General features: G+C 43.7%; 1 protein-coding gene across 5 annotated transcripts; it reads left to right on the top strand.

Annotated features, from left to right (window-relative positions):
* The first annotated feature begins 562 nt into the window (after positions 1-562).
* LOC123508818 (probable glutamate receptor) lies at positions 563-10,111 on the top strand. Of its 5 annotated transcripts, none has more exons than XM_045262741.1 (13): positions 563-667; positions 2,472-2,586; positions 3,056-3,146; positions 3,463-3,606; positions 4,340-4,430; positions 5,331-5,482; positions 5,788-5,957; positions 6,331-6,466; positions 7,430-7,514; positions 8,116-8,296; positions 8,453-8,552; positions 8,986-9,115; positions 9,315-10,111. In XM_045262741.1, the coding sequence occupies exons 2-13, from the start codon at positions 2,475-2,477 to the stop codon at positions 9,426-9,428; spliced, it is 1,506 nt and encodes a 501-aa protein (XP_045118676.1). In that variant the 5' UTR covers positions 563-667; positions 2,472-2,474; the 3' UTR covers positions 9,429-10,111. The 5 variants fall into 5 exon arrangements, with proteins under 5 accessions (XP_045118676.1, XP_045118677.1, XP_045118674.1 ...); XM_045262742.1 differs by having other exon boundaries at positions 2,472-2,577; XM_045262739.1 differs by lacking the exon at positions 563-667 and having other exon boundaries at positions 2,001-2,586.
* The last annotated feature ends 743 nt before the right edge of the window (positions 10,112-10,854 follow it).

Consider the following 10,854-nt stretch of genomic DNA (forward strand, 5'->3'; position numbering starts at 1 on the left):
CCCCACCCCTCTTTCACTATTCAGGACTCGGTAACCCTCCCCCCATCCCTCTTTCACCATTCAGGACTCGGTAAGTCACTCCCTTCATCATTCCTAAGGTATGTGCAGGACGCGGCTAAATAAGTTGCAAAGGTGACCACGAGCAGTGCGTGGCGAGGCGATCTGAGTGGTGTGACAACAGCAGATGACGCCTCGCCTCTGACGTCACCAATGTACGAGTGAACCACTGCCCTGCCCGCTTCCGTCCCCCGACCCACAACCCTGCTCTCTTGAAGTGTGTGTGTGTGTGTGTGTGTGTGTGTGTGTGTGTGTTCAGTTAAAGAATTATTATAATGTAATCTTAACTCCCTTAATTTTACCTACTTCATTTTGCGAAACTAGATCAAACCTTTATTAATCACCACCATGATAGGCTGGTAATACGTCTCTCTCTCTCTCTCTCTCTCTCTCTCTCTTTTTCCAAGGCAGCAAGAGGCAACGTTCACAGCGCCATACCTTCACACACGAAACAATGAATAATGCGGAGTGTGGTGAGGGGCAACAAGATTACTTTACTGAGAGGAGCAGGCGGGGCTGCGGCACACAGCGGTTGATTTGGGGACGGCAAGGTGGAGCCTCACTGCTTCCCTCGCCTGACTCTCGAGCCTCGAGTGATTGGCTGGAGCAAGTAAGAACGGGAGTATCTTGTAGAGTGACTTGTATAAGCTTCTTTAACATGTTTTCGTAGTGCCCTTCATCGCTACAATGATTCTTGATCCTAAATGTGCAATATGGTACTATTTTGGTATGTGATCTACACAGCCAACGTGATCTGCCAGAGCAATTCTAGTTTGGTATGCGATCTACATGCCTGAATTCATTATAGCCTAGAGTATTATATATATATATATATATATATATATATATATATATATATATATATATATATATATATATATATATATATATATATATATATATATATATATATATATATATATATATATATATATATATATATATATATATATATATATATATATATATATATATATATATATATATATATATATATATATATATATATATATATATTTACATAATGGAGTTACTGAAGATAATAGTGATAACAATAATAATAATAATAAATACATCATTAATTATGAAAAAAAGAGGCAGTGAAACAGAGACAATACTTGAATTGCGAATACTATTACAATCAGGGTCTCTCAAACCCTGATTACAATTACATTACAGCGCCAATGAAAAAGTTATCAGTGCGTCTTTCAATTGAAATGTGGAAATTAAAAAAAAAAAAAAAAAAATGTAACACTGCTTCACATTTACGGGGAAAAGTATGAAGCTACTTCATCTTCCGAAATTACACAATATATATCAGAAAAGTATCGAGCTTTGCTGGACTTTATCATAGAGGACTTGTACCGCTGGATAAATTATCGTAGGAGTTATGTACTCAGTAAACCAAAATAATGAAAATGAATAAAAAATAAATAAAGAAATAAAGAAATAACTAAGATTACGATGAGCGCGACGGAGATAACGATGCGGATTTCCACGACAACGATGCGATTTCACGATAACGATGCGAGTTTCCAAGATAACGATACGAGTTTCCATGATAACTGCGATTCCACGATAACCTGGCGATACCTTTATGCCATTTTGGTGTTCTTATCTGCACAGGTAGCAGGATGAACCCTTCCTCCCCAAGGGTTCACACCAGCAGTCCCGTGGGCGTGAGGGAAGTGACGATACAATCTTGCCGCACCTCACACGGGTCGCCATGAGCAATGACCCGCCACACACCACGCCCCAGCCACTGTCATGAAGTGCGCCCTCTCACCCCTAAAGGATCCCCTCGTCCTGCCAGTGTCTGGTGCATGACGCACAGCGTGCTACACACCACGCCCCAGCCACCGTCATGAAGGAAGTCCTCTCACCCCTAACGGACTCCCTCGTCCTGCCAGTGTCTGGTGCATGGTGCACAGCGTGGCCTCGTTCATGGCGAGTTGTTCAGCCCGGTGCCATCACAAGCCAGGGACCCGTACACACCCTCCACCAGACTGTATGGAAGGAGCCCTTATCACCCCTTTAGGACTCCCTCTATCTGGTGAATGGCAGACATTGATTCTCTGCTTATGGAGACCCCTTGCCTAGTGTGAGGCGCTGCAAGTGGATGACTACGTATAGTGAAGACTGAGGCCGCCAAGGAAAAGGACAGGAGTTTTGACCCTCCAACAGACATCCCACTCATGTTTCAGATTTTCTACCGTGACCAGACGGTCTTTCAAAACCAAGACAAATAAATGTTTTCCTTATCTATTGAAAATCAAAAGAAAAAATATTTTCATTCTTGTTGTAGACCACAAGATGAAGTGTAGACCAAATACCAAAGGAGATTTATGACACGTAGATCACATACCAAAGTAGCACCGTGCAATATTATCACTGTCCAATATTCTCTTCAACAGGACATGGTGGGGTGGTGGTGGTGGTGGTGGTGGGCGACAGGGGCTGCCCTGCTGTCTGGGGGACTGTCCGTCAGGCCTCCTCTGAGCGACGGCCGCTACCTCCCAGGTGGACTAAGTTAAGCATATCTATCTTGCACTTTCTTAATTTTCATATATACCATGGTGCACCATAGCAATATCTTAAGCAATTTGTTAACCTGAAATTCAGCCTTTGCGTACGTGTTTCCAGTCACACATGAGCAGAATGGCCAAAAACACATCAGGTACACACGCCGCGCACCACGGCAGCAGTGACTGAGTATGTAGGCGTTATGTGTAAAGGCTTCACCTGGCCACGTGACCTACACTGCATCCCGCTACCCTTCCCACCCACCACACTCAGCAAAGCCCCAGCGACCCTCTTCTCAAGCTGTCAGAAGCAGCGATAACCCGCTGTGACTGAAAGGAAAATAAACATATTCCTCCCACTCGCTTGTCCTTTTCCGACGTGAGGTGCACCGATACCTTCCGGCTCGACGAGTATTTGTTTAAAATAACACTTCCTCCTCAGCATATGACCGAGGAGTAACAGCAAGTCTTTCCAGGAAGCGAGTCCCTGGCACAGACGTGGCCGCCATCAGCCTCTCGCATGGAAAAACGTGAGGCCATTCCTCTCCCGCTGACTGACACTGCAAGGTGACGACTGAAACACACTTTGGCTTTGTTGCTTATAAAGTAGGCCCGTTACCTGTACAAGACGATCACCTGCGCTGAGAATGACTGACATAAATACACAGTTGCTATAAATGACGATACGTGCATGGGTTGGAGTGACAGCGTAGGGAATACTGCAGAGGAATGAAAATATGAGAAGAGCTTTAGCTGTGAAGGGATTGAGCGTAAGAGGGCCAGTTGGAGACGAATGGTTGGCAGTACAGACAAGATAAGGGGATTACGCCAAGGTTTTAAGGCCCAGTCAGGTTTAGACTGAAGCATTGTTGATATGCTGCAGGTTGGCGGGTGGGGCGGTGCTGCGAGTGGCTGCAGAGGAATGGGTACCACATATCGCAATCGTGGACCTAGGGGGTGGCAATTTCACTATTCGAGGACCCATGGCCAATCTGCTCCATGCCCTAGCCCAAGCGCTTAACTTCAGGTGAGTGCCTCGACTGGTGAGTCGTGGTGGGCTGTGATGATACTGTATTCTGAAACATCTCAGCGTCGCACTTTCACTATTTCAAAAGCTTCAAGTTGAAGTGACACGTGTTTCTAAGGATTCTTTTTTATAGTTTGTGATAGATTAATAATTTCTTATCATTACTGAAAGGAGAAAAAGTCGCGAGAAAGTAGTTAATAATCTCTGTGGCATTTGAAAATAGTCGTAGTGAGAGCAGAGCGTTTTCGAATACTGGTCTTAGGCTCACACACTCAAACTCTTGTACATCGCACCTGCAATACCTTCAGGAAGCTCAAATTGATGTCACAAAACTTGTAATGGTTTTAGTGACATATCACAAACATTTCTGCAGTGTTAAAAAGAAAAGCACTTGAAAATCTGTCTAACCACCTCTGTGGCTTTTGAAAATGGTCGTGGTGGGAGTTCAAAGCATTTAATAATGGCTTTCCTATTGTTTTCAGACTACACTGAATGAATTTGCTTTACGCACATTTTTTTTTTTTTTTTTACTATTGAGACTCCTACATACGTCTTTTAACTGCATTTATACATAGTTTGATTTCATCCAACATTACTTGCGTGATATTACACGAAATCCAGTAAATCAATAAACAAAAAATATTTACAAAGACAATTTACCACAGGCCTCATATACACAGATAACTTTCCCTGTAAATGGTACACACGCTTCTTTCTCCTCCCTCTGCCTTAGCTACACGCTGGTGAGGCCGCCTGACGGAGCGTGGGGCATCCCGACCACTGACGGGGACTGGAATGGCATGATCGGGATGGTGAAGAGAAACGTGAGTCAAGTACACTTCACTCTTTCAAGGATTAATAAGAAAAAAATCCCTTTTATTAATACTTATAGCTTATGAGACATTATTTCTATGGTATGCTGTTATCAATATTTCAGTTCCGTACGCAAACACGAAACTAAAATTCTCTCTTCTCTGTTTTGTTCTGCGCCTCCATACAAACCATTTTTACAGCTGTGGGAAGGTTACCGACGGGCGACTGTAGCTGTAAAACAGTTACTTTCCAGATCTATCACTCTTTTTCGTTTTTCATTAATTTACATCAACAAATTCAAAAACAGCTTAACCAAATTTATTTAAAAGTTTATCTGATCTATTCTATTCTTGAATTGCACGACGCACGTATCCATCATTTTTTTCTAAATTTTTCCTAATTTTCTATCAGCATAAAAGAAACGTAACTCAATTTTTTTTTGTCAGAGTGGCACTGGCCAAGAGCAACAAAAAGTGAAAAAAAAGCCGAGTCAGGTGCCAGTCCAAAAAGAAAGGAGGGTCTTGGAACTTCCCTCGTAAAAGGATTAAAGTCATAGGTTTCAGGAAATACAGAAGCAGACAAAGACTTCCAGACAGATTAGCAAAGTTAATTAGTAGGCATGATAGTGCCATCAAGGCTTAGATTCCTTCTTTTATTCGATTTAACCTACCCTTAAACTATATAATAGTAGTAGTAGTAGTAGTAGTAGTAGTAGTAGTAGTAGTAGTAGTAGTAGTAGTAGTAGTAGTAGTAGTAGTAGTAGTAGTAGTAGCTGCTGTTGTTGTTGTTGTTGTATCAGTAACTCAAGTCATAGGAACAGGAAATACAGAAGCAAACAGAGAATTTCAGACAGTATACTACGGTTTATCCAATATTTTTTTCCCTACAACCACCACCACCACCACCACCAGGAGGCTGACATCGCCCTGGGTCCCTTCGGCCTCACTTACTCCCGGTCACGCGTAGTGGACTTCACGTCGCCTATCCTCATCGACTACTACCGCATCCTGGTCCGCCGCCCCCGCTCAGAGCCCGACCCCATTGGCTTCCTCCGGCCCTTCAGGTAGTAGTAGTAGTAGTAGTAGTAGTAGTAGTAGTAGTAGTAGTAGTAGTAGTAGTAGTAGTAGTAGTAGTAGTAGTAGTAGTAGAAAGAGCAAAAAGCGGAGGAGGAGGAGGAGGAGGACTAGTAAACTGAACACACACAACAAACTACACCATACACTATTTCCATCAAAGCATTCAACATTTCCTCCCCCACCAGCCAAACAACACTCACTGCAAGCACATCACAAACTACTCTCCAGCAACATTAGTCTACCACAGCAAGAAGCGTCACCACTCACCACTCCCTGTATGGTGGGTGTGCAGGTGGCCAGTGTGGGTGGGGCTGGTGGCGAGTGTGGGTGTAGCCGGTACGGTGATGTTCTTCTCTCGTTGGTTCGTGAGACACCACTACCTCGGCCCCGGCAGCAGGAAGGCGGTGCTGACGGAGCTCATGTCGCAGTGGTGGGCAGCGTACGGCGCCCTTCTTTCGCAACGTGAGAGAGAGAGAGAGAGAGAGAGAGAGAGAGAGAGAGAGAGAGAGAGAGAGAGAGAGAGAGAGAGAGAGAGAGAGAGAGAGAGAGAGAGAGAGAGAGAGAGAGAGAGAGAGAGAGAGAGAGAGAGAGAGAGAGAGAGGAGAGAGAGGAAAGGAAAGGAAAGGAAAGGAAAGGAAAGGAGAGGAGAGGAGAGGAGAGGAGAGGAGAGGAGAGAGAGAGAGAGAGAGAGAGAGAGAGAGAGAGAGAGAGAGAGAGAGAGGTGAATTATGTTACTATCACACATAATAGTGAAGCTTATAGTATAAGAGGAAGTGTTTGCTATAGAAGATGTAAACACAATCTTCCCCTCACCTTCGCTCCTTCCCTCATGCAGCCGTGGGTGGGTGGAGTGGTTCGCGGGCGGGATGGCGCGTGGCGGCGGGGGCGTGGTGGGTGACGGCGCTGGTGGTGGCAAGGTCCTACAGCTCTGGCCTCACTTCCCTCCTCGCCGTGAGAACAGTCCCCGTCAGGTGCGGCTTGACTGAGAAAGAAAAAAAAATCACACCATTTGATTGCTATGATGGTGCAATGGAAGCAATGCATTCACTTGTGTTATATCCCATCTAATAGAGTATAAAATAGACTATTACAGTTGTCTTAGTGGATTTATGGTCTTAGCTTCACAACTCATGCATACGATAAAAAAAAACGGTAATTAAACACGGTTAGGCATAATACTGTTATCCAAGCCCAGCTATGTGGGCTCATCCGAGGCTGCATGACAGTTGTGCATTTCCAAGAAATTAAGCGTTTCTCTTGAGTCTGCGTCACATGACACCGCGCCTTTATAATCTTGATTTGATGGACGCTGCCCATCTGATCACCACCTCAATTGCTCACCTCAGCCTGGGTGGCAGCCGTGAGCCGCGATGGCAGAGGTGTGTGACGCGGAGGTTGTGTCCCACACCAGTAAGCATCCGGGAACGTGTACGCATGCAGGCTAGCATGATGGAAGTAGTGTCTTCCTTCAAAAGAGAGGAAGACTTGATCCTCCCACAGAGAGAAGGAGACTGGTAGTGATTTTGTGAAGGATGAACATAACACTTTCCGCGTGGCTTATAGGTAAACGCCTGCAGTTTCGGGTCAGATGAAACAAGGGTTTGGGAGACACCATTTCAACTTCCCGAGGACTACGTGCACCCTGACGCTCAGGTGAGCAAGGGAAGTGGTTGAGGTGGATACGGCAGGATGGGTAATTTAAAATGTGGGGTGGATGGAGGAGCTAATTGAATAGTGGGTGGGGAAAAGGTGTCTTGTGACGCACAAGCTCAAAGGGGACGCTTAAGCCACCTGTAACACACCACTGCCATGCCTAGTCAGATGAGTGCGGCAGTAGTAGTCAATGAGCAGTACAATAAAACACTCATTGCTTACTGATAACATTATGAACTTTGCAGGGAGGAGAATTTAAAACGCAGTGTAACCATCCTCAGGTACGACTATTTGACGCAGGTAATTGCCGACGAGCAGCTTCACCTGGTGTTCGAGAAAGCTACTGCCCTCGTGGAGCACATGTCGGTGAGTGGTGAGTGCATGGTGCACGCGGCGCGGTGACATGCGCGGAAGCCAGGTATGGGACAAAGACTTTTCAAAGACAGCAGTGATGAAAAGCCGCATTCTCAAAACTATTACTTTCAGTAATGTAGAAATCTTACTAATCTGTCAACAGAACCATATAAACACTTCTAGAAACCCATGCAACTTCAATCAATGGCTTTTGAAAGTAGTGGAGTTGGGGGGTAGAAGTTTCAGCATATCCTTAAAGAGGTTAAGATATTTTCGTTCAGATGGAGTGAGGTATCAAATTCGTGTTGGGTGTGAAGGATCTCTTGAAACTTTCGTTCAGCTGGCGTGAAATATCAAGGTTCATGTGTTTGGACTGCTCTAGTTCAAGTTACACTTATTATATATATTTTTTTTTATATATAGTTCTATAGTGATGGATTAACAAAAATAACTACATATCAACAGGAGAAACATTATTGGAGAACCTCTCTAATCATCTTTGTGGTATTTGAATGTACTCGTGATGAGAGTAAAACATTTCTGAATAAACTTCGAAATCAAGTGTCTCCTCTAACACTTACAAATCCCACAGCTCCCATTAACTCCTACACAGACTGTGCAGCGCGGGGTGTACAAGGAGCTGGCGGACACGAGGCAGCAGGAGCGGGCACACTTTCTCGCCTCCTCTGCTCTGTACAAAGCAGCTTACCAGCAGGTGCGCAAGGGTAGCCACGCTCTGCTGGTCGAGGACACCACATGCAGGAAGGTTTACTCTGATGATTTTACGAAGTATGGTGAGCGTTCTAAGCATTCCCACGTGCAGTACATGTCATACTGCGACTCACTTATGTTGGTATTGTAACTTTAAAATTCTTTAGATGCCGGTCGGCTTATTTATTGTTCCTTGGTGATTGTGTTAAGGTGTGCTAAGTTTGAATGTTGTCATGAAGGTCGGTGTGACTTCTACATCGGCAAAGAGCAGTACTGGCCGCTCATCTTCAGCCTTATCGGTCGTAAAGGGTCGCCGCTCATCCCAGTCATCAGCGAAATGTACGCAAGTCAACAAAACACGCAAGCATGCTGTTTTACTTATCTATTAATTTTTCTTATGGTCTATAGCGCCTGTAGACACACGAGTATATATGGGAAGCGCTTTTAAGCTTCCGCCCATTAGTGGCAATATAGTCATTGATGTCAAGAAATCATCAGATATAAATTTTTTTTTCTTTTACATTACCATATCGCAAACAAAGATACCATAGGAAAAATACCAATTCAAGTAGTTCATTCGAATCAATAAAACGTTATTTTCGACTAGGTTCTGGTGAAAGTGGATTATCAGTCCCCGCACTGTTTCTGTCACGACGACAAGATCTTTGACACCTGCATAACCTCGCCTTTAAACAAGAAACATTGCTGTATGAGGCAATTTTTCTGGGATAAATGATTCCCCTCCTTTCTTCTTCAACCTTTCCGCGGGCAGATTGGAACAGATGGTTGCCCACGACCTGTACTTCAAGTGGCTGGGAGACGAGCTGCCCAACGCCACAGCCTGCCTCCGGGCCAGCACGCGCGTCACTGTCAATGAGCCCTACTCCCTCAAGGGCCTCTGGGTGCGTGCCTTCCATTACTGCACCTTTTTCTCTATTGTAATCATCTACTTTTCTATCTGTGTTTATTCTATTAGTTCAATACTGCCCAATTCAGGTCCAGCTAGTGATGTACAATGTTCCCAGGTACGTATTGTCATTTTTTTTCTTTGCGATTAATACTGCTTTTCTTATCATACATTTTCCTTTCGTGTTTTTACAGGGCGTGTTCGTGCTCTTTGCCGGGGGACTGTTAGCGGCCGCCACCGTGCTGTTCTGTGAGGTGTTGACAGTGTCCATGAACCCTGCCACGGTCACTGCCGGTCAATCATACTGACGATGACAACAACAATTACTACAACAACGACCATTACCACTATTACAAAGATCTTTCTACTACTGCCTCTGTTGTTCTATTATGAAAGGATGAGAATATTTTTCTTACCAAAGGTGTTTACATAGAGTCCGCATACGAAGTCTATGGTACTTACTAAACTGTTTATAGTAAAATGTAGTCGTAATACGATGAGATCATCTATTCATTTTTATTATTATTATTATTATTATTATTAACATTGTCGTTCATGTCACCATTGCTATTATTATTTCATCTTTACACAAGTTACCGGTGAAAATAGAAAAAATCCAATGATATAAAGATTTACTGGGATCTGAATAAACACGTGACATATCCCTGCAGTGAGGTATTCCTGTCAACCTAAGCAATTCTTGTACACACTGGTAGTTACACACACACTTCATCGACTCACGCGTCAGACACAGGCCCGCATGCATGAACCACACCGGCCTCTCAGATTATTTTTCAAAGGCCAGAGAGATTATTCCTTAGACTCTCATGGTATTTCTTCTCAATGGTGATGCAGTGTTTGTTAAATCACTAGAAAATACCAGTAACTTGTACTGCACCATGTAAACATCACTATCAGAATGGAGACGCTATTGAAAACATCGTTAATTTAAACTATAGCCTATGATTGTCATCAACATAATAAAAATAACCTTGGGAACACCGATAATTCCACTACAACCTATGATTATCACCAGAATAATGAAAGCGAGCTAAAAACACGAATAACTTGTAGCACAGGTAATGATTAACACAAGCATACTGGAAAGAAAAAAAAATCGCTGTGAAAACACCAAAAATTTATTTATACTATACCTTATATCAATCACGCTCATAATGCAAATTTACAAAAAAACACGAATAAAATACAACTTGAAAAACAGATACACTAAACTTTATCATAATCACACTCACAATGACAGCTCACTTAAAACACGAATATCCTGCAATACAACTTGAAGAACAAGAAGAGATACACCGTGGAATGCTTTAGAGCACGGACCACAACCCTGCGTAACAGCCCTGAACCCGAGGAGGCAGTGAGACCCCTTAAACCCTACACGTGCCTCTCGCTTCTCCTGGAGGTTCCTGTGGTGCATGTTACATCCCGGGGCACCTGTCACTCCCAGCCATGTCAACACCGACACATTTCATCACGCTCGGCTGCCGCTGCATGTCCTGAGAATTTATCCAACGTGTACTGAAACACATGGAGGATCTGTCCTTTTATATTACTTTCTCTTAGCTGTTCTGTATTTTTCAAGTGCTTCGTTGTCTCATATCTTCAGTTACTCCTGTTTCATTTGCTAGTTTCAATATTCGTCCAGTGTTTCTTTCCATCTCAATCTCCTGTGTCCTGTCTGATAGGCAGAGGACAGCACTGAATGAGTCTGAC

The sequence above is a fragment of the Portunus trituberculatus genome, chromosome 25 (genome assembly GCF_017591435.1).
Source record: "Portunus trituberculatus isolate SZX2019 chromosome 25, ASM1759143v1, whole genome shotgun sequence".
Classification (NCBI taxonomy): domain Eukaryota; kingdom Metazoa; phylum Arthropoda; class Malacostraca; order Decapoda; family Portunidae; genus Portunus; species Portunus trituberculatus.